Source organism: Phaenicophaeus curvirostris, chromosome 7 (assembly GCF_032191515.1).
Source record: "Phaenicophaeus curvirostris isolate KB17595 chromosome 7, BPBGC_Pcur_1.0, whole genome shotgun sequence".
In the NCBI taxonomy this organism is placed as follows: domain Eukaryota; kingdom Metazoa; phylum Chordata; class Aves; order Cuculiformes; family Cuculidae; genus Phaenicophaeus; species Phaenicophaeus curvirostris.
In genome coordinates, this window is record NC_091398.1 from 28813051 (window position 1) to 28840735 (window position 27685).

The 27685-nt window shown below is 38.7% G+C and overlaps 2 protein-coding genes across 4 annotated transcripts in view; both read left to right on the forward strand.

Moving 5' to 3' along the window:
* Positions 1 to 19453, forward strand: part of PTPN4 (protein tyrosine phosphatase non-receptor type 4) — a 74806-nt gene extending 55353 nt beyond the window's left edge. The window contains exons 20-26 of the mRNA XM_069861403.1: positions 879 to 969; positions 1055 to 1116; positions 1834 to 1980; positions 5604 to 5732; positions 7218 to 7366; positions 10338 to 10473; positions 12951 to 19453. Coding sequence (XP_069717504.1) covers positions 879 to 969; positions 1055 to 1116; positions 1834 to 1980; positions 5604 to 5732; positions 7218 to 7366; positions 10338 to 10473; positions 12951 to 13037 — 801 coding nt within the window. The 3' untranslated portion in view covers positions 13038 to 19453. The remainder of the gene's footprint in view (positions 1 to 878; positions 970 to 1054; positions 1117 to 1833; positions 1981 to 5603; positions 5733 to 7217; positions 7367 to 10337; positions 10474 to 12950) is intronic.
* Positions 19454 to 22497: 3044 nt separating this feature from the next.
* The window catches only part of EPB41L5 (erythrocyte membrane protein band 4.1 like 5), a 60298-nt gene continuing 55110 nt past the window's right edge, over positions 22498 to 27685 (forward strand). For all 3 annotated transcript variants that reach the window (XM_069861404.1, XM_069861406.1, XM_069861407.1), the window contains exons 1-2: positions 22498 to 22590; positions 23767 to 23951. In XM_069861404.1, the coding sequence (XP_069717505.1) occupies positions 23772 to 23951 (180 nt within the window). In that variant the 5' untranslated portion in view covers positions 22498 to 22590; positions 23767 to 23771. The remainder of the gene's footprint in view (positions 22591 to 23766; positions 23952 to 27685) is intronic.

A 27685-nucleotide genomic window follows, 5' to 3' on the forward strand; every position in this document is an offset into this window, starting at 1 on the left:
ACTGAATGACAGCCGAGCTGTTGACACTTAGTGGACAATCTCACCGAGGGAAGATAGAAAACACAACCTTAAGGGTTAATGTAACAATTTCTTCTATAAGTAGTTGATTTTTTTTTTTATGGCATATTTCAAAAGAACGGTTTATTTCCTGAGGTGTCCTATGCTGCTGATAGCAGTAGTATCTTTAGCAATACCTTATGCCTTGATAGTATTCCGTCTTCAATGCATGAGATCAAGTGACTTAAGGCAGGAAGTAGTAGGTTTGTAAAACACAGCAGTATGAGTTTTGTTAATTCCTTGCCAAACAGAGAACTAACATTATGTATTACAACATATATTTATCAAATAGATGTATATACTGTTCTTTATGAAATGCACTTTTATATATAGAGAGAAAATATTTTATTGAAATTATTTAAAATCTGTCCCTTAACCATTCATTGTCAGTCTCTCAGACAACTTTAAGGCCACCTCATTCATGTTTATTCATCTCCTTTAGGAGTTTGCTCTAAAACTTATTTAAATTATTCAATATTTGAAAGTTTTTAAAGTGCTTTTTATCGAACCTGTATCATTTCACTGATGCTGCTTGCAGCACAGCGGTTGTGGCGGTACATAGCTAAGCCATGGGAAAGCGAGAACCTCTGAAAGGAGATTCTGTGCAGAAAAAACATAGTTATTGCTCTACATAGTTATTCATGTACAGAGGAATATGAGGAGGGTGAGGAGAAGTGGAACAGCTGCAGTGTAGCTACTTGCATGTATGTTACTGCTACTGTTGCTCAGTAATTTATGTTCAGAAAAGTATTTTTAGGCAAATAATATATTAAGGGGCCTTCTGCATCTATTGTGGTCTGACCATCAGTTTCATCTTTTAGCAATTGTATAGGAAAAAGCCTGGAATGACCATGTCTTGTGCCAGATTACCTCAAAACATTTCCAAAAATAGATACAGAGACATTTCGCCTTGTAAGTATGTGTGTTTGTCGATGTGTTGTAGAAGTATTTTACTCTGGTTAGTAAATAAGTAACATCTTTCTAAAAATTTTTTCAGATGATGCTACACGGGTTATTTTAAAAAGTAATGAAGATTACATCAATGCAAATTATATAAATGTGAGTAATTTTTTTCAAAGGAGCTTCTGACGTTAACGTTGCAGTTTATCAGTGGAGAATGTGATTTTAAAGTAACTTTTTCATAAATCTAGTTCAGACTGGAATGGCTGATAAACTTGTACTCAGATGGTTTGAAATTTACTGTAGATGTACTTATTTGCTAATGCTTTGTAGCAAATGTTTTTATAAATGAAACCAAGAACAACTAGAGAGAAACTAGCCCTATACTAAAAGAATTAATTCTTCTTCTCTGATTATTAATGTGATAGCAATGTTTAACATCAGTAAAGTTGTAATTTGGCAGCACTTTTTACAGTTGCTTACAACTACTTATTTTCCTTTCAAGACCAAGAAACCCAGTTTATTAAATTCCAAGACTGGTATTTAAAAGACTAATGTCAGAAACCTACAGACCATGAACTGTTCATAGCTGAATTATTTGCCACCTGGTCTATCATTTCTCTTTTCAACCATTAATCTTGATTATGGCAACTACATAACTGTCATTTGAAATGTGAGGAGTACTTGGACCTCTAATAGTTCTGTGTGAAATGCTTTGAAGACTTTGATCTGTGCCAATCCATATTTACTAACTTAAGATAAATTGGATTAATATAGCTGATGCCTTTTTAATGTATAAGTTACTAAACACTAAATGTCTGATAGCTGACCTGCGTTTGCTGTAAGAATTAAAATAATGACTTTGTCTCCTCTTAGATGGAAATCCCTTCTTCCTCAATAATCAACCAGTACATCGCTTGTCAAGGTCCATTACCGAACACTTGTCCTGATTTTTGGCAGATGACTTGGGAACAAGGCTCATCTATGGTTGTAATGCTAACTACTCAAGTTGAACGGGGCAGAGTAAGTGAAAGATTTCCTTAAATACTGTGTGCATCATCTTCTAAAAAAATCTGTTGATGATTAACCTTTAAAAGACTAGAGGAATATATTATTATGACACATGATGACGTTTTTTACCAAGGGCAGTGCATTCCCGTACTGTTGCAATAATGACTCTTACATTTTTAAACCTTCTGATGTTGCTAATACTTAAAATTTGTTCATTTCCAAAATACATTGAAGTCTTAATGTATTTCTAAAATATTTTAGGTTTCTTAAATTCTTTATTGCAAAGTAAAAAACAACTGGAATTTATCTTCATAGGACTTTTTCTCTAACCTTCAAATGAAGAAACTCCAAGACGGTTCATCAGTTTTTGTATCTCAGTTCTTTGATATTTAGTGATTAATTTTTTAAAACAGCCTAATGCAGCTTTGCAGTGTTAAGATCCCTTGCCTGTCTCTAAGAGATAAGCTTGAAATCTGAAATTTTTCATAAAATGTTATTTTGTGGCTACAAACATTTTTTTTAATCATGAAAGAATCATTGTTCTTTAAGTCACTTCCAGTCAAAAATGTGTAAAAGTAGAACACTAGTAATAAAGTAATTAGAGTTAAAAATTACTAAAAAATAGTGTACGGTTCTGTAAAAAGCCTCAGGTGTGTTTTGTGGTTTATTTTAGTTTTGGGTTGCTTTTTTTCATAGAATCGTAGAATAACCAGGTTGGAAGAGACCCACCGGATCATCGAGTCCAACCATTCCTATTAAACACTAAACCATGCCCCTTAGCACCTCGTCCACCCGTGCCTTAAACACCTCCAGGGAAGGTGACTCAACCACCTCTCTGGGCAGCCTGTTCCAGTGCCCAATGACCCTTTCTGTGAAGAATTTTTTTCCTAATGTCCAGCCAAAATCTCCCCTGGTGGAGCTTGAGGCCATTCCCTCTTGTCCTGTCCCCTGTCACTTGGGAGAAGAGGCCAGCACCCTCCTCTCTACAACCTCCTTTCAGGTAGTTGTAGAGAGCAATGAGGTCTCCCCTCAGTCTCCTCTTCTCCAGGCTAAACAACCCCAGCTCTCTTAGCCGCTCCTCGTAAGACCTGCTCTCCAGCCCCTTCACCAGCTTTGTTGCTCTTCTCTGGACTCTCTCCAGAGCCTCAACATCCTTCTTGTGGTGAGGGGCCCAGAACTGAACACAGTATTCGAGGAGTGGTCTCACCAGTGCCGAGTACAGAGGGAGAAGAATCTCCCTGGACCTGCTGGTCACGCTGTTTCTGATACAAGGCAAGATGCCATTGGCCTTCTTGGCCACCTGGGCACACTGCTGGCTCATATTCAGTCGACTGTCAACCAACACCCCCAGGTCCCTCTCCTCCAGGCAGCTTTCTAGACAGACTTCTCCTAGTCTGTAGCACTGCACAGGGTTGTTGTGCCCCAAGTGCAGGACCCGGCATTTGGCCTTGTTAAATCTCATGCCATTTGACTCAGCCCAGCGGTCCAGCCTGTTCAGATCCCTTTGCAGAGCCTTCCTACCCTCCAGCAGATCCACACTTCCACCCAGCTTAGTGTCGTCTGCAAACTTGCTAAGGGTGCACTCAATGCCTTCATCCAGGTCATTGGTAAAGACATTGAACAGGGCTGGACCCAGCACTGAGCCCTGGGGAACCCCACTTGTCACTGGCCTCCAGCTGGATTTCACACCATTTCCTACCACTCTCTGGGCCCGGCCATCCAACCAGTTTTGCACCCAGGAGAGTGTGTGCCTGTCCAGGCCAGAGGCTGACAGTTTCTCAAGCAGAATGCTGTGAGAAACTGTGTCAAAGGCTTTACTGAAGTCCAAGAAGACCACATCCACAGCCTTTTCCTCATCCAGCAGCCGAGTCACTTTGTCATAGAAGGCGATCAGGTTAGTTTGGCAAGACCTGCCTTTTGTGAACCCGTGTTGACTGGGCCTGATCACCCGGTTCTCTTGCATGTGCTTCATGATAGCACTCAAGATCACCTGCTCCATGACTTTCCCTGGCACTGAGGTCAGACTGACAGGCCTGTAGTTTCCTGGATCTTCCCCCTGACCCTTCTTGTAGATGGACACTACATGAGGCACCCTCCAGTCCAGTGGGACTTCCCCAGTCTTCCAGGACTGTTGGAAGATGATGGAAAGGGGTTTGGCCAGCACATCCGCCAGCTCCTTCAATACCCTTGGGTGGATCCCATCTGGCCCCATAGACTTGTGGGTGTCTAGTCGGGCTAGCAAGGCTCTGACCACCTCGTCTTGGATCATGGGAGCCTCATTTTGCTCCTCTAGCTCCTGGGTTTGTACACAGACAGAACAACTTTCTTTTAAGCTATAGTTTCTCCTTAGTACCTTTGTTTATTATGCTGCTTTGTCCTTTAGAGACAGGCAAAACAATCAAATCTGGTCATATTCACAGTATAATTCCAGAGTTACTTGGTTTATAGCCTGAAGCATTCACAGTAGCACTGGCTGGTTGAGTGTGTGGACAGAAATGACAATCTGGAATAACAGTCAGTGGAATTTCTCAACATTAAGTATTTCTTTTGAAGATGGGTTTATTAGGTTGTGGGTGTTCTTATCAGCTTGGAATGTAGTTCAGCAATCTGTATGTATTCTAACTTTTTAATAGCCATATTATTTGCTGGAAGATCAGGCCTGAAAATATAATTAAAAAAATTGGAAGGGAGTTGTTGCATTTTTAAACCATTTTTCAGTGACTCAATATTAGCATTATGCCTCCTGCTCCCAAATAAACATGATCAGAGGGAATTTCAGTACAAGTGCCCTTTTAATTTGAGTTTTCTTTGCAAATCTGCTAAGAACAGACTTGCAATAGCAGTTCTCTGAGGTTCCCCCACCCCTTCAATGATTATATTTGTGGAGAGCTGCTTAATAATGAAATAAAAAGACTTATCTGTCTTATACCCATAGGCAGACTCCCTGCTCTAAAGCTGATCATGAGGCTACTGACATCACTATCCCACTGCATGCCGGGATGTCTCAGTGGAGCAGGAAGTCTGCAAATCTGGCTACTCTTAACGAATCGCCAGGTGGGTTGGAAAAAAAAAAGTACACTTGGGCTGAAACTACCTCTGTAATTAGGATTTTTGGCAATATATCTGAAGATCTTAGTGTTTGAAGTTTTCATTCACATTTGATTACTTGATTGAGAGTCTTTGAACTCTTACCATTTGCATCCCCCTAATTTTTGCATTAGTTTAGCAACCTTTTTGTTGCCTATCACCTGTTTTTTGGGGGTTTTTTTTTGTTCTTTTCCATATAAATGTGTTTTGAGAAGATTAAATTAGGATTTTGGAGGTCAGAAGTGTTTATGTAACAACATCTTTGTCACTCAAGTATTAAGGCAGAATATTTTTAGGTATACTTCTCTAAAAAAATTGTAGTGAAAGTATCCATCTTCAGTTAAACTGACCTCAAGAGCTGGTGCCAAGAAATCTCTGCAATACCTTATTTTATACACAGTTATTAGGTAATAGTCTATTTGGTAAATAAATTAATAGTGATTACAAAATGATGGAAATAGTCTTCAATGAAGAGAAGTATAAGAGAATGAAAATAGTACTCTGTGAATTTAATTAAAACAGACCTCTATAAAATGTGTTGACCTTAGGTTAAATGCCATCAGTACTGGCCAGAGCCATCAGGAAGTTCATCATATGGAAATTTCCAGATTACCTGCCATTCAGAAGAAGGAAATCCCGCTTATGTCTTTCGAGAAATGACGTTGACGAATCTGGAGGTAAAACCATAATATATTTTTCTTAACTGTTAATCTGTGGAGTCCTCAGAGATGAGCTCAACCTTACTTAAACAGACTTTATTTTCAACTTGATCGCATATCCACATAAATAGAGCTATTTATTACTAGAGACCTTTAGAAAACTAGTTATCGCTATGTACTTACTTATTATAAATTCTGTTCTTGGAAAGATAGTGAACCTTTCACCAGCAAAATATCACAAGGATTCAGCTCCCATAATCATATTAATTGGTTTTAAATCAGAGAAAAGATGTATTGTCTTAAAAGTTTTTACTGGTGTCTTTCATGTCCTGACCAAGGAAAAAAGGAATTAAAAATGTTGAGAAGCTTGATGTTTCCAGTACATGGAACACTAGAGATATTCCATTATTGCCACTGAAAATCTGTCTTTGTAGAGGCAAACAGTTCTTGATAATTCCGTTTTGGAGAATATGTGCAAGTAGATGGAAGATAAATTATGCTGAGAGAATGATCAATTGGAATTGGTAAATATACATAAAGAAGGACCTTCTTGATCAGATTTATGATTTTTGGGGCATGTGTAATGTTCAGAGCTTCCTCAGTTAGCATTTCAATCTAAGAAATGTTTGGAAATTAGTATCTGGAATTTGATTCCTGTCTCATTTCTCACTGCTTGGGTTACCAGATGAGATGCCAGTTTTATAGAGCTGCCTTTTAGTCAGTTTGCAGTTAAAAGTCCTTCCCTGTGTCCTATTAAGACAATTGCTCATTTTTAGGACAGTTGCTCATTTTTTAGCAGCAGTGGATCCTCTGTGAATGATTCCATGACTGCAAGTTATTCATATGGTAACTCCTGTTGTTTGAAGTGCAGCTTTTACACTGATTGTACAGCCTGTCCCCTCCACTAACCAAGAGCAGATAATGCTTGTGAAATTAGAGCAAGGGGCAGGAGGGAATGGAAAACAGTCTTTCTGCATCTTATGTGTAGTATGCTGGATAAAATTAAGAATTGCAGATAAAGTCAAAATAATCCTGCTGTTCAGATGGGGGCTGAAGGAAAGCTTTTATGTCTGAAAGTCCTGCCTTTCCCATCGCTATCCCAATTCTGTCATTTGATCTGGTAATGTAGTACCTCTTGCTGTTAAAATTGTTTCGCTAAATATTTGACTACCTTCATGTACATCTAGCGCTCAGGTAGATCGTTCATACCCCTGAAATACTATACTGTTATTTGTTATTATATTATCTGTAATATTTTAATCTGTTGAAGGTGTAAATGCTTGTGGGTGGCCTTTTTTCTTTTTAAGAAAAATACCTAACTATAAAATCCAGGATGGGCAATGATTAAAACTAATAAAGTGCTGCTAGTTGCCTGAAGCCACTTCTATTATAGATACAAGTTGCTGTAACGTACCATTGATTATTTTATTTTATTAATTTTGGCTTTTTTTTTGCTTAATGGGACCTGAATTACCATTGAATAAATATCATATTTCTGATTAGAAAGAAGAAAGCCGCCAGCTAACCCAGATCCAGTACATAGCCTGGCCTGACCATGGGGTTCCTGATGATTCCAGCGATTTCCTAGATTTTGTGTGTCTTGTGCGAAAGAAGAGGGCTGGTAGAGAAGAGCCTGTTGTTGTTCATTGCAGGTATCAGTCTTTTTCCAACTTTATTAAATCATTAGACTGAACCTATTTGTCATCAAATAGCTTTTCTGTGCTTTGTTATTGAAATAAACATTTATTTGTGTCCGCTTTGGAGATGACAGGAGAGTTCAACATTGAAATTCAACAGTTACTTAAAATTTTAATCACATTTCAACACGCAAAATTTTGAGTATCTGCATGCATTTATCTATGTAGGGATTTTGTTATTTTAGGACTTTTTGTAGTTTTAATGCCTGTTCTAACAGTCTATACAAAAATTCAGGGAAATGGCAAAAAATATGTAGATTTTCCTCATGGTAACTATTCCACAAAACTCCAGAATAGCTATATTAAATAATCTATAGCAAAAAACATGAGTGGTATACGTAATGATCAAATACAAGACACTTAAGTCTGCAGTCTTAGGCTGCATGATATTTTGATCTATACGTTAAGATGACATGCTTTTGTCATGAATTAAAATAACTGTTACTTAGTTTTTTATGTACACGTGAAATGTGGGCGGTTGTTTTTCTTGTGCAGTAGATTTTAATAGCATTCTACATTGCTAAAATAAATTTCAAAGTCTTAATCCTTTTTAAATAGCTAATTAGTCTTCAAATGAACATACGCTATACTGATTCTTGGTGAGCAGATCTGTGAATGAAATTTAACCCCTAAATTCCCAAATACTCCCCAGATGGTCAGTGTTCCTGACTCAGGTATGCATCGTTCCTTTTTCAGAGAGAAGCTGAGAGGGGATAAAATCAATATAAAGACTATCTAATCTACAAGTAGATGAAAGAAATATGTTTTCTCTTCTGCTTTGTGCATCAGAAATTGTGTGGTTTATTGCTTTTGCTCTCTCTTCTGCTTTATGCTGGTCAGAGTGAATTTTATTAACTAGGGAAACCAGTACCAGAATGCCACTGTCTTAAATTATATTGTTTCTCAGCTTCTGTTACTGATATACTTTTGGCTGATATGCTGAACATGTCAGCCAAATACAACTTTTACCATATCAAGCTTGCAGGTTTTCAGAAACACTGTTGGAACAGCATCTTTGGAGAGTATGAACAGTTTCATTCATCTCAGTGAGGCATTCAGCTCCCACTGGTAATTTCAATACCAACATTTTTAACAGTTTTATTTTTCATAGAAGGAAAGAGAGGGAGTATCGCAGTTCAACATCGTATACTTATTGGTGGCTATTGGAGAGTGTAACCAGATCCCACTAGTGAGTCAAGCTAGAGGAGCACAAGGATTCCTGCATGTCATGTGTACACACTGTTTTTACTACCCATTCAGTGTAAACAGGACAAGGCATTAGTGCAGTAACATGGTGAAACTTTTTTTCAGCACTAAGCCACCAGCTTTAGTGTGGAGAATCCATGTAGCTGGTAGAGCAGATTTTTAATATAATGGTAGACTTAAAACAAAGCAAAAAAAACCCGAGAGATTGTAAAGCAACAAAAGCCCTAAGAAGCTGGAAAGGTTTTTGTTATATTGAACAATTTGAAACACTGGTGTCCAAGCTTGTGTTCATGTGTTTTTGTTTTAGTTTTACAAGGCTCCTACTAATTTAGTTGAACAGGTTCTGATCCTTGTTCTAGACGAGATTGTGAGCCACCTGTCCTGTCCATGCCCTTTATGATTTTTCATGTCTTGTGTCAGTGCTCCCCTGTATCATGCTGAAGAGTCCTTGCCTACCTGATATTTATAATATGGAAGCAATCAGATTTTCCATCATTGCTCTTGCCCATCTTTAAATCTTTTGAAGTTCTAAAATGAGTAATTAGGTTATTTGACAGATACTGTTCCTGTTTGGATTTGATAAGCCGTCATCCATAGAAATTCTATATGTATGTGTATAAATTCTAGAAATAAAAAATGCTATTGAATAGTTTTATATAACCAGCACATTTACATCTTGTAAAATTCTCATGACATCACTGAAATACAGAGTAGCTTTGATGCCACCTTCTGGGCAAAGATTTAAAGTAGTAGTTTGTCAAGACGTTATTTGAAGTTATACTTCAAAATCAGAACAATTAAATTTCAGTATTTTGAATGTTTATATTAACTAATTTAGAAGGAAACACTTTTATACATCTAGTATTTTAGTCAGTTAATCAGTTAAGGTAATGCTGACTTTTGAAAATATGGATTTGGTCCTGTGTTCTATGTCAAGTGTAACATAATTTTCTTGAACATGAAAAATTTGAATCTGAAACTGATGATATCAAGTTCAAGGTTAAGTATTCAGTCTTTGGGGATTGCTACTTGTGGATGCATATGTAAAACGGTACATAAATAAATGTATACATCTGTGTTAATTTTAAGCTAAAGATGATTTATGTATCTCTTCAAATAATTTTGCCATTCCAAAATGTATTCATTAAGGTTCTTCCTTGTTTTGAAAGGGCTTGCTGTTACATACTCCTTTTCAACCTACACACAAGTTGGATTTCTCTTGTACTTTTTAATACTAAGAGAATTATCATTATTGTCATTCTCCAAAATTGTCTAGTACTTGTTGTATTCCTCACTGCAAATACAAGGCTATGGGTCACTTCAGGAATACGTACGTGGTTTTCCTGAATCAGCCTAACATTCCAGAAACAGTCAAATTGCCACAAAGTTGCACAACGTGTGCTGGGTATCTCTGTGATTTAGATATTAGTGTGGGTTATCTTGATCTGAATAAATAGCAGTTTGTAAATTCTGCTGGAATGGCTGGGCTAAGACAGTCCCTCTTCAAAGGGCTGACAACTTGCACTGACTGGTTTTTGCTCTGTTCAGGCAGGGTAGAGGCTTCCAGTGACACAGATGCAATCTGTCTAACCCCTGCCCTAATAGTGTGGGAATAGTAAAGATCAATCAAGAAACTCCTTGAGAAAGAAGGTCTTTTAGTGTGAACTATATTCCAGGCACTTTGTTTCACTTGCCATTTGGATTTTTTGTTGTTTTTCAGTGCTGGGATTGGACGGACAGGAGTTCTTATCACTATGGAGACAGCTATGTGTCTCATTGAGTGCAATCAGCCTGTTTATCCATTAGATATTGTAAGAACCATGAGAGATCAAAGAGCCATGATGATCCAAACACCTGTGAGTATTATACTTGCTGTTCTGTGTTGGATAAGAATAATTTCCTATTATCTACTCACATCATTAGACGGATTTTTAAAATACTTGCTGTTGGTCATATTGCAGAGAGGGTCACCTTCACCCAGTGTAGCTGTAGCCTTGGCTGCAGGCAGGAAGGAATTGCGAAGGCTATTAAAAAGGAGCAATTCTTCAAATTTTTTAAAAGAAAACTTTAAAAAAAAAGCAGCAGCTGTTTCAGGAATACCTGGAAATTAATGTCAAAAGTGACATTTTTCAGTAATGTAAAAATTACTCGGTGGAGAAAGCAGGAGCCTAATTCCAGCTGTTAAGAATGGAGTAGTATAAAAGCTAAACACAGGAAGATCCAAAACATGCAAGAAGAACCTTCAATGATGCAATTTGGTGATTTTATGTTGCCTTGGCTGTAATGAAAATAAGCCTTAACTCTGGCCTATGGTGACTCAAAGGGAAATAATCAGAAAAGTAATATTTTTAAAAATCAGTGCAATTAAACCTGCTGTGAGAAACCTGATGTGAGAGATACCAAAGTAATTGTAAGTGTATTTAGTCTTAAAAACATAACTTGCTGCCAAAATTTTTTCGTGCTCTCTTCACGTTTGATGTGTTTTAAGATGCTAGAATTTTTCCTGCATCTGTAATGTTTGGGGTATTCTTGAGGTAATTGCAATATTGCCTTAATGTATTATTTCAGAATTGTAGAAGTTTTAGAACAGATTTAGGATATTTTTATTAGCCTGGCGTTGTACATCTCAGAGCAATTTTTGTTTCCATTTTTCAAAAATGCATAAAAAGATTGAGTTGTGTTGTCTTTCACAGAGGAGAAAAAAAAATGGCTTGGACTACTGATTGTTCCAAGCTTTTTAACCAGTTCCAGGTTTTTGGTTTTTTGCTTTTTTTTTTTAATCAGTAATCAGCAGTTTAGTTTTCCTCATAGTTTATAGTGCTTAAAGAAGTAGTATTTTGAAGGAGGAAAGGCACTGGATCCGGTATCAAGTCTGTCCCACTGTAGTAATTTTAATGTTCCTGCTGCTGTTCCTCTAATCAAACTTTAATAAACCTTTTTTTGTTCATAAGAGAGTATTCAGACTGACAAAAAGTGTATATGGGCATCCATTTCTAAGTCATCTGTCATTCAGTGCTGCTCACAGTAAGGATGAGGAAGATGATGATACATGAAAAATAATAAAGGACGGCTCTTGCTGTTTGTGATGACTGTACAGTTTGAACAGTGTATCTCTCTAGCACACATAAAGAGGAAGAGAGTTTTATTAGTAAGGGTAGGTGGTGCAGTGGGGTAAGGGTTTGAACTATATTTTCACAGCAGGTACTAAATATCTTCTGGTTTTCCCATTTTTCTTAGAGAAACCAGAATTTTCAAGCTTCAGTGAAGAACAGGTGTTTATTGCATAAGAGGAAGAAGGGACAATAAAATACTTCACGTGGGGTTTTTTTTTAGATTTCATAAACATTAGCTATTTTAAGTCCCCTTTTGTCACTCCATCCCTGATGTTGTATATCCTGAAAGATTCATTTCATGTCCACAAGATGGCCCTATGGATGAGTGTCTGCTGTGTGTACTGTTTGAGGGGAGATCAGAGTCTCCTACAGGGAGCATAGGAGGAAAGAAAGTATTTAATACAAATATGCATACATTTAGCTATTTTATTATACATGCAGCAATACAGTAAATAATGATTTATTACTAAACCTGTTACTGTACCCATTCAAGATCTGACATCACTAACTGTTGAATAGAGGGATATTCCATGACACTGAAAAGGCTTTCTGACCAGCATATACATCATTATGCAGTATCCAGTGTTAGTTGTGATGCTTTACAAACAGTGACTTTAATTCATTTTATTTTCATTGTATTCTGATTTGATTACCGTTTGTTTTTTTAACTATTATATGTTTAAAACAAAATATTGTGGCCTCTGTGTATGCAGGTGCTAGACTTGAATACATTACAGAGTTAGACAGTATATAACATTAATAAAATGGAGTTCTGGATTTTTAAAACATCGAACTGTTTTCTTTTTTTATCATATTCTGAGAGGGAGTTGCCAGTAACATGCCAGAATTAATGAAAGTATGAAAATATGCTTTGAAACTATATCTTCTAAATCCAAGTGCATGGAAACCTCAGGTCAGTGAAACTTCAGCAATGAAATGAAGAGCAGAGAACTACTAAATAGCTGATGTTATAATAATACTGGGTTTGTGGGTATGACTTTTGGTATATATTTCCAAATGCTGTTCATCCCATTCTTTTGTTGAGAAACAAGATGTTTTAATGTAAAGTTCGTGTTGTTTTGTGTTTCTTAAACTTTGAAGCACAGTTCTTGGCCTGTCAGGAGAATGGGATATGGAAATCTTAGAGCCCTTTTCTGCTTCCAAATGCTGTGGTTCAGTTATGTTTCTTTTCAGTTTACAGAATCTACTTTCCTTTTCAGAGTCAATACAGATTTGTCTGTGAAGCTATTTTGAAGGTATATGAAGAAGGATTTATTAAACCTTTACAACCATCACTGCATAAGTAAAGAGGAAAAAAACTTTGGATATCAATTGAGGAATCCTGTCCTCTATAATGAACTGGCAGCATTCTTTGTGCCATAATACTGCTTGCAGGAAATGATAGTGAAGTACAGCAAAGGATTGACAAAGGACTTTGAAAACTTCAGCACTGTTGCACTTTACGTTGAAACAAAATCAGTCTCTGAAACTCTTCTAACCTTCATCTGTTTGAAGACTTTATTTTCGTGCTTTGCTCCGAACAAACCATAAACTGAAAGAACTAATTGTGTTCAGGGTAATCTACGATATTTCGTTGTAGTGCCATATACTGCGCTTCTGGTTGAATTGCTACAAACAAGGCTTGGAATTATTTCACTCTGTTTTACACCCATGTCTCTTAAAATGAAAAAGAAATGAAAAAATACACTAAGCCATGGTCTTTTTCCAGTGCTAGGTTTATTTACTATGTACAGACTGTCACTGCTTTGTTTTTTACAACATTAGCAATATTGCAGATACTAGATAGATACACACTGCCGACTGATGCAGCACACTTTGTCCTACACCCTTACTAGAGACCAGCTGGTTGTTAGAGGAAAGCTGGCGTCCGTGTTAACCCAGCAGTAGCTGCATAATTGCCCACTTACCAGCATCTTGTACAAAACAGTAACAATAAAAATTTTAAAAATAAATCAATAAACAGCATTTCTTTGACACAGCTTGTGTGTCATACACTGGTGTATTCTGATTCATGTGACTTAATATTACGTGATGGGAACTAGTGCATGCATTATGTCTTAACCCCTTAAGTGCCTTGAGACTTAGAGTGTACATCCAGTGAAAGGCACTCATGATTCTGCGGGGGTGGTATTGTCCTGTCATATTTATCTTAATGGGATCAGATTTTAAAAACAGCCCATGGTGCTTGGAATGTGTTACCACAAGGGGTCATGGAAATACCATTTCCTCTTTCCTTATACCAGTATTTGTGTGCTACTTTTAGTAGCAAAAGCACCTCTGCCAACTTAATGAATGAGCATTGTATGCTGCTGTGTTGTAGTTAAGTGAAAAATCTGACACATTCCTTTATTCCTTCCAACTAGTAACTTACTAGCAGCTTACTATGAAATGCTGGTAGGTCATTAGAAGCTGATACTTTTGTTTATCCTTTCATTGAGAATAGCTGTCTTACTTGATTAGAACATAACTCTTTAATAGCACTGATAATTAAGTTGAACTTGCAGTCAGATGTGATTTAATTCCATTATCTGCTAACCGATCACTTTTTAAGTCCTCATAGTTGATTTCAAGCCATGTTCGTACAGGTCTGCCTTTTATTTTTTTAATTGTTTGCGGGGGGCAGGGGAGGAGAAAGGGAGGAGAACACTATGAAGGTGTCCCGGAACTTTATTTTAATTCCATAATGACCTCAGTCACCTTCTGTTGTGCTTGTGCAAAATTGTTCCAGTTGGTATGGGTTGCTTCTTATTTAAGTAGGTAGAAGATTTGTAAGAAATGTCTGTCTGATACAGTATCTGAGCTCATTCTAAAGATAGATAAATGTCCTGAGTTTTTAATATTTTTCCAGCATAGGAGAAACCAAATCAGAAGCAAAATGTCCCCTGTAATATACTGTAAGAAAAAAATCAGTCACTTCTTGGACTGCCCCATGACAACATATCTTTGTGCCATCTATTTAAAAAGTTTAATTTATTGTATTGGTTTCCTGAAAATGTTTATCCAGAAAAATTTTGTTGTAAGTTATATAGAGCATAGAATTAAAATGGAAAGTTCTACACTAAATAATTTTTAACTATTGAAGAATTATATTATATAATATACTGTGTTCTATGGACATTTGAAAGAGATCAGTTATGAACTATTAAGTGAAAAGGGACTCAGGCAAAGTGAAATCCTGGCTTATGACTTAGTAATAAATGTGAACCACAATGCCAAATGGAAGATAGAGTTTAAAATATTTTTAGAAAACAAAATAATACTAGATGGCCTGTGGCCCCGTTACTTATATTTCTAGATTTGATGCTTAAATCAATATTATCCCTCAGTGAAAAATGAAACTCACAATTTCTGGATCTGATAAACTGAAAGAGAATAATAAAGTAGCTTTAACCTCAGTTTTACTTCAAGCCATTTGCAATGAAAGAAAATCCTTCTTTAAGAAAGTATAAGCTTTAATTTCCTTGTGATGAGATTATTAGCTGAGATGCTGACTAGTTGGAAAATAATTTTAAATTCAGCACTTAATATCTAAAAATGAAAATAATTTCTCTGTTACATTGAAATAAATGCTCTTCGTAGTCAGGTTGTAAATGAAAGGAGCATTTTCTTTTTTTTCTGAGGGAAGCCAGAAATTGAGTTGATCAAAGCAACATTCAGTAGTGTTGGTATGTCACATATTTAAATATTCTTATGTAAAGTTGCCAAAGCAGTTTGAGTTCAAAAAACCCATTTATACCACAATTAAGTGTGGGATATTTATTGGTTGTGTGTCATTACTGTTGTGATTGCAAACACAGGCAAGAATAATAGGTCTCTTCAAAAATGTTCCTCTGCACTGACTTAAGCTGATTTGTAGTGTACTAACTAGTTGCACTGGGAAAAAAAAATAGAACAAATTAACTATTCCTAGATATTTGGCCATTGCAGACTCAGTGTCTTTTTGGCTCCTCCAAAGCCAGGAGAGTGGTAACCAAAAACTGGCTGGGAAATAGAATAGCATTGAAGCCCTTCTGCACCATAATTTGTTCAAATGTTTCTACCTGTTGTGGTATAAATGGCCTTTAAAATATTTTTGTATGGCCAAAAAAAAGCAGAACTGCAAAATACTTTACTCTGTGTTATGAGGATCTGTATCATCCTTGAGAGTTTTTAAAGAAGTTTTTGTATGTTTCGGGCTGTACAAAACATGAATGTATCTTTCAGACATAATGACCTATAGACCTATATGTGATCCCTGTTATGACTGTTGGATTTTATGAATAATTATTTTCATACCATTTGATTAGGAAAAATGTGGGGTGGGTGTGGGAAAGCGTACGTTTGTAATATTTCCATTATACAAATCCAGTTTAAAAAAAAGGAAGTAAGTTTTCATTGTAAATAAGAGCAATATTATGACAGGTTTGTGCCAATGTATAATGTTAAGATTTCTGTTCTCCTTTTAGGTTCAGATTGAAAACTACCACTACCATCTCTTGTTTCAGGTGGATTTGAAGGAGGGGTTAATAGAAAGACATAGGGCTCTTGTGGAGGCTTTGAGTGTTTTGGGGGCATTTTTGATTTTTGCTAAATATGAAATAAGATGCAGATATTAATAAACTGCCTACAGATTGCCAGCCAGTTGAGAAACACTGTTTTAGATATACCAGATATTAAAAGCTGAAGAAGTAATTTATCCTGAATTTGGAAGCATTTGATGTTTAAAATAACTAGCAAATCTTAAGTAGTGTAAAATACTTCATTTTCTTTTTATATATTCTTTCCCAGTTATGAAAAAAAGAGATTTTTTTTTTTTCTCACTACACTTAATGCTATCTGACCTTTTCTTCCACATTTATCTGTTAAATCTTGTAAGCTTATGTCCTGTGTAGATAAAGCAATAACACTTGTACAGTATCTGATTACAGTCTGGCACACCATCTATTAGAGAAAGGGTGAGAAAACAGTTGGGAGATAATGAACATGAGTTTGTTATGGAACCCATGTGGCCAGCAACTTTGTGCAGAGACTTTCCAAAAAACTTTGTGGTACCCGAGGAAGAGCCAAAATGCAGCAGACCAGCTGCAGTTGCACTGCCCAGGGAGAGAAGTGGTAGGGTTAGAGATGCTGGAGCTCCACCTATGCTGTGGAGCTGAATTATGTGATATTTTTATGCTTCTGCAGTGTGTGCAGGTGTGTGGGGGATGTTTGATGGCTCAGGGAATTAGCATGAGCATTAAAAACTACAGATTCACCATTTTGCAAGTGAAAGCAGGTTGTCCAGTAAGTCTGCTGTAGTTTTGAGTGTGGAGCCACTATGCAGGTGATCTTCAAGATCCTCAGCTCTGAGGATAAAAGGAGGGATTGTGCTATGGTCTGAATTAAAATTTTGTGTATTTGGACTTCCACAAAGTACCGTAATGGTGTCCTCTAATGTCACTTGTAGTCTTTTTGTAGCTCACATCTCAGGTCCCCGGCTGGCTGGGTGTATTTGCTAATTTAAGTACCCACCTTCTGTCTTGAGACTGGAAAATCTCTTTTCCATTGCTACTTTTAGTGCTAGGATCCAACATAAAAATCTGGTAAAAACTTATTGATTTGGTCTTGCATAAAATTGCAGGATTTATAGCTGTGGTGATTGGGAAGCTGTTATAAGGGGAAAATTGTTGATTGGTTGATTTCTTGGTGTGTGTTTGGTTTGGTTTAGTAGTCTGCAAAAGAGTCCAGTTTGTTATTGTTGGATTTGCCTTCTGTTCTGATTGCTACCACGAATGTGCATCTTGTAAGTTCTTAGGATTTCACCAGCTAGAATTTTTGAACCGGTGCATCAGCCGCAAGCCCTGGCTCTTGGCTTTGGCATTTTTTGCTCATTGAGAGTTCAATGGGAAGAATCTTAAGATAAATCACTTTTTTAAAAAAAATGCTGACATTTTCAGTTAAAAAAATATGGATGTTTTTATTTCTTTGGAGCAGTAGCCTCACTTAAAAAAATTGCCACTAAAATTTTTGTCATTCTAATCTGCTATAGCATGAACTGTGGTTTCTGGTTTCATGGACTGGCTGACAGTTTGTTAGTTGTGTTATTTCGTGTTTAGCAAGCTTACACATAAAGGGTGGAGGTTTGTGTTTTTTGAAAGTGTTCTGATGTTTGAATAGTAGCACTTTATCTCATGCTTACTACTGACTTAATGATTGGACAAAATAAATTGGGTTTTGAGAGAGATACTTAATGGGGTTTCTGTACAGAGATGATTTGGATTATACCCAGGTACGAATGCTTTCTATTGTTGCAACCATTTCTGGTTTATTGTGCATGTTTCTGAAGGACTTTCAGAAAATAGATATAAATAATTCATCTCCATTTACCTGTCTTAAAAAGAATAGAAAGCTTCCATTTCTAAAAATAAAAAAGTTTAGAAAAAAGGTGCAAACAAACTACAGGGTACTCATAAATTTGTCTCTGTGATCTCTCTCAGCTAGCTGCAAATTAGCTGTGTTTACTGTAAATGATTCTGTTAAGCATTATTTTTAACATGAGATCAATCACCTGGAAATCAGTATTTGGTTTTTTTTTTACTTAACTTATTTGAATTTTGATAACTAAAGGTAATGCACAACAAAGTTTAAAGAAGTTGTCACCCTTTTACTCCTAGGCCGGGAGCCTAAGACATTACTGGAGGGGTGAAACAGTTTACATTAAGCTGTTGTTTTCTTTATACTAGAATATATCCACAGAGTCTAGACTAGAAGCATTCAGTGCAGTTATCTCAGTACATTGGGGCACCACAGTAACAACCTATAATAATTTTACAGGAAGTTTAAGGTAAGAAAATGAAGGTTTTATTTTATTTGGTGTTACCCAGATTTGGTTTTGATGTGTTTTGGTTTGTTTACCAGTGATCCCATTTTAACCAGTCGATTTGGCAGGGCTAAGTGTGTAAGGTTAGGGTGTTTTTTTTTCTGTAACAGGTGCTAAACTATGTGTATATACAAAGGGAAGAATATTATTTAGGTCATTATTAACAATCAGATGGTGGCAATATTTTTTGCTAGTTACTTCTGGTAATTAATTTGCATTTCCAGCTGTAGCTTTCAGTTGCCAAATTTCATCTCTGTTTCATACTGCTGAATGATGAACTGAGAGTGTGAAGTAAATCATCTTGGAGTTGAATAGCTCTTTTGTTGTTTAAACTAACTCTTGTGTATCTTTATTAATGTTGGGGGAATGGGAAGGTTCTTCCCAGAAGTAGACTTTTGCCTATAAATTTGTTTAAAAGCACATGAGGGGGAGGAAAAGAAAACCGAAACACAACATCTTGGCTAAAGAGCCGGGGTGTTTGATTGAAAATTATCAAAACTTGAAATTGGTCAACACTGGACAATGTGAAAATAAATTCAGCTTTTGTCACTGCAGCTACTGTATGCTTTAAAGGGCCTTATGTATTTGTCCTCATTTTGATAAAATGAAGTTTCTTGCCATTAAAGTGATACACTAACTTCTACCGAAAACCAGCAGTTCCCAGGATAAATATGCTAATTAACATTTAACAAGTCTTGTTTTAGTCTTAAGTAAAATTTCATTCTATTATGTGAAAAAATGCTGTTATGCATATTTTGTGGATATATTTAATTTCAGTTGACAAATAGTTGTCTAGGTACAGACTTGAAAATATATATATATAGTTTACTTGTGGATCTTAATTGTTTAATTGCAAAATAAAGATGTGCTTTAGTAATTTAAAGTTTAATTTTGCGATTTTCTTACTACTGTACGCACGGTTTGTTATGCTGCTTCTACATGCTTCTGATACCACATGATGTTCATCTGGTGTTCTAATTTTGGTGTTGTATGTCATAAATACAGCCCTGTGGACTGAGCACTAGAAGAGGATGCGAAATTTTTAGGAATGACATGGCTCAGCTACAGAAATAGGGACAGTATCAGCCAGAGTTTTTTACCTGAAAATATATACTGCAGATTTTGCTCTAACAGGAGAGTAACTATACCTTTGTACAGTAAGTGTTTTGAATAGTTTTCAATAGAGATTATTGTCTGATCACAAAACTGAGAGCATGAGGAAAACCGATGTGAAGAGCAAAAATACCAGATTGAAGCTTGTAATGAAATATTTGCTGCCAAAAAGTGAGAAGATGTTCAAAGCCAAAGTAGGAGAAGATGAAAGGATTTAAGAGGCAAGACAAAAATTTCAGGAGGGATAAGAGTCTCTATGAAAAGAAAGACCCATGTGTTCTTAATTTGACTGATTATTTCAGGACTTTAAAATGAGAACAAGGTGTTTGGATTTGAAGTACAAGAAGATAAACTACTGGAAAAGCATTCAAGGAGAGAAACAGAAGAAGAGGTATGAAGTAGGAAGATATTTGTTTAAACTGGAAGACTGGATAGAAGACAAACTGCAGATACCAGTGTTGCATGTGCATAACTTGGATTGTATCCGAGCAGCAAACAGTGAGGAAGGAGTAGACTAATTACATGAAGAGCAGCAAGAGGCTGGTGTGAAGTAAGAAGAGCAAAAATGTTTGTGTCACAAGCTACTGAAAGGGAATAACAGAGTTTTTGATGGTCACAAGGGAACTTGTGAGTGACAGTGTAAAGCAGCTCAGTTTGAGGAAGCAGCTGAAGATGGGCAGAGAATTAGGGACAACTTCTAAGAATCAGGTAATTTATTTTCCATGAATGCTTTTTCTATTACAAAAGCATCCTTGTTATGCAAATCACTAGTCACTTGATCTGTACAGGCAATCCATCAGACGTCTGAAAACTCCAAGATATGTAATTTTTTCTCTTGAAATACAGTAAGATTTTATGTCTGGGAACTTTACTGCAAGCTCACAGATGTATTTCATGTCAGACTAGCTGGAGCAAGTGCAGCTCCTGCTCCTCTGATAAAAAAATACCTGAATTCCCCTGTTTTGTCATTTGTGTTCCTGAGTAACTAGGCATGAACCTGAATCCCACCTTTCCCCTGAGCTTGTCTTGATCCTTCTGCTTCTGGCAGGAAGCTTGGTCTGCTGTCAAAACAGTGGTGGCCGAAATAACTGACATCTAGCACAGAAATCTGCCTGTGGCTTGGGCAGCGGATACTGGGCAATCACCTGGCAGCTTTTTTTGTCATTTCAGCAAATGACACCCAGATAGCTTCATGTATATTTAGGTACTGGAGCTGATTTTGCCATGCAGGTGTACTATTGGGAGTTTAATTATACCCATTCTCCTGCATGTCAGGTCAGTAACCAGTTGTTTGAGCCCAGGTTTCACAGCTGAGTATAGAAAATGTGGATTGTCATCACAGCCTGTCTGGATGATGTTGTTTTAGTGTATAAGCACCAACAGGGTTGGTGCGGATGGTCCTGCTTTATGACGGTTGCATCATCCTTTTGGGCAGCGTTTAAAGAGATGATTTTCTTTTAAACTTCATGGTTTATGAGCGCATTCGATTGAGGCTTCACGTTCTGCTGGCAGCTGAGGGCTTGGCACAGGTCTGGCTGAACTGTAGAGGGAAACATCTGCTCCCTGCCAGCAGAAGTTCCAGATTTTGATTAGGTATTAGGAAAAAATGCTTTACTGTGGGAGTGGTGAGGCACTGGAACAGGTTGCACAGAGAAGTCGTGGATGCCCCGTTCCTGGAGGTGCTCAAGGCCCGGCTGAATGATGCTTTGAGCAACTTGGTCTAGTGGAAGGTGTCCCTGTTTTTATGAAAAAGTGCAGGCCTTATGAGGAGCAGCTGAGAGAGCTGGGGTTGTTTATCCTGGAGAAGAGGAGGCTGAGGGGAGACCTCATTGCTGTCTATAACTGCCTGAAAGGAGGTTGTGGAGAGGAGGGTGCTGGCCTCTTCTCCCAAGTGACAGGGGACAGGACAAGAGGGAATAGCCTCAAGCTCCGCCAGGGGAGGTTTAGGCTGGACATTAGGAAAAAATTTTTTACAGAAAGGGTCATTGGGCACTGGAACAGGCTGCCCAGGGAGGGGGCTGGGTCACCTTCCCTGGAGGTGCTGAGGGACATGGTTTAGTGTTTGATAGGAATGGTTGGACTCGATGATCCGGTGGGTCTCTTCCAACCTGGTTATTCTATGAACTCTGAGATCATTAGCTAACATTTGGAAGTCCCTCAAATTAACATGCGTGAAGGACTGTGGCCAAACTCCCACTGGCTCCCATAAAAGCAGTAATCAGTCCTTCAAGCAAGATTCTCTACAAAATAACACCCAGAAGCCCCTGCAGAAGGGATTGCCAATCTCACCATCTGACTAGATTAAAAACAGCAGTAACAACGTGATAATTGACAGGAGAAACTTCCCTGACAAGGAATGAATCAGTGTTTATTTTTAGCCTTCTTCCCAAATGCTTTAAACAACAGATAAACTAGTTATTTCCACAAATATATTGTCCACACTAGAAATGGGAGGTGACAGAGCCTTATGTATCTGCAGGGACCACTTTGCTTTGGCTCATCCTTTGAGGTCTCTACCCTGGACAGATGCGTCCAACGCTATCCGACCCCAAACCCTTCTCTTTCCAGCCTCACAGCTACCCCGACGCCTCAAAGCAAAATGCTGCTCCATTTCCTCGCCCCGCCTCAGGGGCACCGCCTTCCCCCCCCCCCCCCCCCCCCTTTTTTAGCACATGGGCCGCGCTGCGCGCCCGTCGCCCCCCGCCGGGCGAAACCACCTGGTTCGGGGCGGGGGGGGATGTGGGGGGGGCGGTGCCGGCGGCGCTGCCTCCACCGCCCCTCGCCGCCCTCCCGGCGTTCCCCGTGTAAGCGCCGCCCGCCCCGCCGTGTTCCGGCCCCGCCTCCCCCGGGGCTCCCGCAGCGCCGCCGCCCGCGGGGCCGCCCGGCAGGTGAGCGGGGGGGGGGCGCGGGACGGGCCGAGACGAGACGGGGGGATGTTTAGTTTAAGCTCAAGGGAAGCTGGGTCCGAGCGGCGGTGCGGTGGGGGAGCCGGGCAGTGCCCCTCGGAGCGCGTGGGCGCCGGACGCGGGTCCTGGGAGGCGGCAGCCGTGGCGGGGGTGGAGCCGGAGGGTCCTCAGGGTCCCTTCTAACCCCTTGTGTTCGGCAGCCCCGCTCTGTGCAGGCTGCCTCCCTCTCAAAGGCGAGGTGAGGCTCAGAGCTGCCTCCGCAGCTCCGAATTAGTGAGAGATTTGCTGGGATACAAGCCCGGCATGTTTTTTATTTAAGCTAAAGCAAAGCTCTGTCTAAATAGTCATTTTTTTTGAAAGTTAGACGGAATGTTCCTCGGGTAGCATTTGTTTTCAAGTGGTGTTTTTGCAGGCGCTGTTAGGGTTTGTGTTCAGTATGATCTGCGTCTCTTCTTCTGTAATCGCCTCTGTTTGCAGCCTTTCCCCATCTCAAAGGCCAGGTCAGAGAGCTGGCTCCGAAGCTCCGAATTAGCGAGAGATTTGACTATTCGTAATAACATTAAAATCAGTCTTCGGTGAGTAACGCCTGAGAATGCTGGAAAGGGTCGTTGGCACCTTGTTCTTTCACCGTGAGAAAGGTGTCAGCCAGGAGAAAAGGTGGTGGGGGGTAGTTCTCGGTTGCTTCCCAACTTTGGGAGCCTCTCGTGGAGGAGGACAGTAGCACTTGTGTTAATGAATGATTGTTTTTCCCCTAAGGTACTTTCAGGTTGTCTTGGTGATCGCCCCAGCCACCCTCAGAGGTTGGCGATACCAAAAATGCCAGCAGATAAACTCTCCTAAGACTCGTTTTGGAGTTTTAGAAAGCAGGCACCCTTTAATTCAGGCCTGGACACGTGTAGGAACGATCTCCATCAATCATGCACAGTGAGACAAGAGCTGGTTATAGAATATATTTCCTACTTACAGCTGAGGGTTTTTTTAAGTATCCAAAGACTGTGGGTATTCAGATCCAAAGAATTAAAAGTGTTATATGAATCTCCAACAGTTCTTTATCCAAGACTGGCTTTTTTTCCTAGAACTGTAAATTTGGGATGTTAGTCTTTATTTTGTGTGAAAAACTAACATTAACGTGTTCTTTTTCTGTCTTGGATTTTGTAGCAAAGATGCTGAGCTTTTTCCGTCGCACGCTTGGACGGCGGTCGATGCGTAAACATGCCGAGAAGGAACGGCTGAGAGAGGCCCAAAGAGCTGCAACCCACATCCCTGCAGCTGGGGATGCAAAATCCATCATTACTTGCCGAGTAGCACTGCTGGACGGAACAGATGTCAGCGTGGACTTACCGGTAGGAGTGACACGAGTTTGTTTTTCGCAATCCTGTTAGCTTGTGTCAAAAATTGATTGTGCTCTTTGCTGTTTGTAAGTTGGATAAAAGTGTATTTATTTGTCATAGCAACCAATTCTATGACTTATTCGTTAAGTTACTGGTCATAAAAAAGTCCTGAAAGAATGGCTAACTTTGTTAATCACTGAAACTAGAGAGTGTTTTGTTAGGTATCATTGTGCCTTATGCATTGAATATTTTCTAGTGAGTTAATGTAATTGTTGTGAAGGCTTAATTTAGGGTGATATTTCAGATTAACTGGATTTTCTTTTTGGTGAGCTGTGTATACATGTTGAGAAAGAAGATCAATCTTTTGATGTCACTCAGTTGAGGAGGAAGGATGGGCAGAGGTACTAGCAGTAATTTCTGTGTGGGTTGTGTTTGTTTGGATTTTGTGTCAGAGTTGAGTGCAGTTTTTAACACTGACTTGGGAGAGGAGGAGAGGAGGGAAAGAGAAGAATTCTGCTTCCTTCTCCTCCTCAGGGCAGATTCAGTAGCACGGATTGTCTCATAGCATGATTCTTTATTGCCAGTGAGGTGTTAGCCGCTGTTTAACATTTCTAAAGCTCCCTTAATATACACGTCTGTTCTGCTCTGCTTAATTATACACTTGGTTTTGGTCAACAGGCTGAACAGTGGTAATAGAAGTGATATGCTCTGCTTTTCCATCACTGTGTGTTATAGTTGTTACTGACTTGTTCTGAGCTCATGTAGCTGAGTTGGGAAGCTGTGGGTCTGTGAGACCACCTGACTGGTTCTGTGGAATTTTGGCTGCAATCACAGTTGTGCCAGTGTTGGAGCTGCTGGCTAGAAAGTGCATGCTGAGCAGCCATCCTCAAAATGGCTTTTCTTTCCTCCCTTTCTGATTTTAAGCACAATTCTGGAGTGTTTATGATGGTAAGTAGTCTTATGAGAGCTCAACCTGTCAGAGTATTGAGTGATGTTGTTGAGATCGTGAGCGGAAATAACTCTTGCAATATCCAGAACCTGAAGTAATCTAGAGGCAAAGAAAAAGTTTGGCATCTTTATTTGCAAAATGGCTATACAGATAAGCATTTATAGAGGGCAGTAAAACTAATTTGTACGTCTCTGAAACAGGGTAACGAACATACCTAGTGCTGCTGAGTGCCTAGGATGTTCAGGTTGAGGCCTGGAATGCCCACAAACACTTTATAGCAAGAGTTACACTTAAAAAGTACTCAGGTTTAAATTGCTGTTTCCACATAACCAGGACAGTAATCTTTGGAGCTGCAGCAGGCTCTGTAGGCACATTCCTGGCACTGGTGACAATGGTCCTAAGGCTTTGAGGAGCATAAATTGAACCTGAAGAGGTGTGACTGCCATCTGGATTACAAGTCTTAGATGAAAGTGCGGTACTAACTATTTATTTCTACCGGAAACTTTTTCACTTGTTTGGTTTGTTGTTGTTTTGGGTTTTTTTTTAAATAAGCCAGCATAAAGCCCTGTCTGTGGACATCCAGGTTATGACTAACAGTAAACAAATATGCTAAATCTATGTAGCTAATGTGCAGTAATTACAGTGCATCGTCAGTGGCTGACACGTACCAGTTCCTTTGGTGATTAAAATACAATAAATTAAAAGTAGATTAAACATTTCTTTTCAAACTCCTTAATGTGTTTGCTCTTGTGTCTTCCATCATTCATATTTTAAGGTTTCCTCTTGCAGATTAAAAAAAAAAAGGATGAAGCGAAGGGTTGTACCTTAGGGTTGCATCCTGGAAAAACAGGATTGCTTTCTAAAACCTAAAGCTGAATTAAAAATGCATGTGTGTATATACAGAGATTTTTTTCTTTTGCTAAAACTTCCCGTGAGAATCATTTTCCTCTCCCAGCTAACGCCTTTCCCTAAACTGGTTCTGTTACTTTGTTTAAAATGAACTCTTGTTATCTCAGAAAGGTGCCCTCGGGTCTGCCAGTTCTGTTGTGCATAGTCCCACTATCTATCTAAGTTCTGTGAAATTGTTTTATTAGAAAACAAAATAGAAAGTATTCCTTTAAGAGTGAATCACTTAGCAAACAGGTTTGTTCACAACCAGAGAAAGAGTTGTCTTGGCAGGAGTGAATGCTGTACCTTTTCTAATCCATGGCTACATAAATGCTTTACAGTGGCATAAGTTGTTGCTGCCACAGGAAGAAAAGATGTTGCTTTCATTACTGAGTTTGTCCTTGTTTTCACATACCCCTTGGCAGAAGAAACATTTTTTTGGCAGCCAGGCAGTCAGCTAAGTGAAGAAAAGACTGTGGCAGAAAAGACTGTGGCTGAAGATAATGAGTGTAATTTTGTTTTGTTAGTTTCCAGCTGGAGTGATTCTCCAATCTGGTTCCCCATGTGCCTTCCCCCATGTGGTGAAGAAGCATTTAGAGGTGATATCAGGCTTATGCTTGCTTAAAATGCACGTGGAGCTATACCACTGCAGCGCATTTGCTACTGAAATGAGTATTCTGGAGTCATGTTCCCTTGTAAAATTGAGTCTGGTCCAACCACAGGGAACATTATTGTGAAAGCCAAACATGTTTCAGTCTTTTTAAGCAACAACGACTGATGTTTTTACAAATCTTCACAATGAGACAGAAGGGACATGTTGTCAGTGATGCAGTTGAGACTAATTTATTAAGCACAGAGCTAGGGTTTGAGCAGTAACTCTGTTTTTTTCTGCTGATCTTATCTATATTGCATGTCAAACTACTTAATCTGTCTGCTTTTCTATTTCTTCTGTTGTTGTTTTAATTACAAAATTGCCTGAGTTGAATGGTTCATCAAAGCTACAGCCAATAACCGAAGAATATCAGTGCCTTGTATACTATTTAGTGCTGCTTCAAAATGACAGGTGGAAACTTCATGTGAGTTAGCAGTTTGCGTCTAGGGCAGATTGAAAGGTTTAGGGTTTCCCACCCCCACCTTCATCTCGGATTCTAAAGTTGTGTTTTGATTTGGTAGTTTTCCTCCTCTTTTACCCCTTTTTTGAAGCTTGATGTTTGTCTGAATGCATTCAGTGGTTAATTAACAGATTAATGTGCCTAGTGAAATGCTGAGAAGCTTATTCTTTTTTATATATGAACAGTTTTTATAAAATATGTGGTGTCTGTTACTGTGCTGCTGTTGATATTGTTCATCGTACATACTGTTTTATTGTTAAATTACCTCGAATTCAGCTTTGGAGAAATTGAGTTGGGCTTTTTCTTCCAATTGTTTAAGTTCTATGGGTGGAGTGTTTGCTTAGTTGTATGAGCAGGGAGAGAACAAGAACTCGGTTTTGCTGACATCCCTTATCTTGCTTTTAATCCTGTTCCAACACAAAACTAAACTTCATCTTACCACACTGCGCCTCTGGAATTCCTAGAAGCTCGAAAGCCATGAACAGCCCTGGTTTAGTACCTGAAGATGCCCATCAGCTCAGTCACACCAATCTGCACTCTCAAGGAAACCCCTCAACATCTGGAATACTGGCTGTTCTGGTGCTCATGCTTTGTGGGGACAGGGAGGGCATCATAGCAGTGTTTTTGCTTGAAAGCTGTTTTTAGCTGGAATCACCAACAGCTTATGAAATACTTGTGAACAGACATGTTTGAAGAATTTCAAGTGAAGGGCTGTTTTGAGTACTGGAGGGCTCCAGAATCAAAAGATCTAAAAATCGGGTATTTATTGTAGAGATAATTGTCTCTACGCTGTTCAT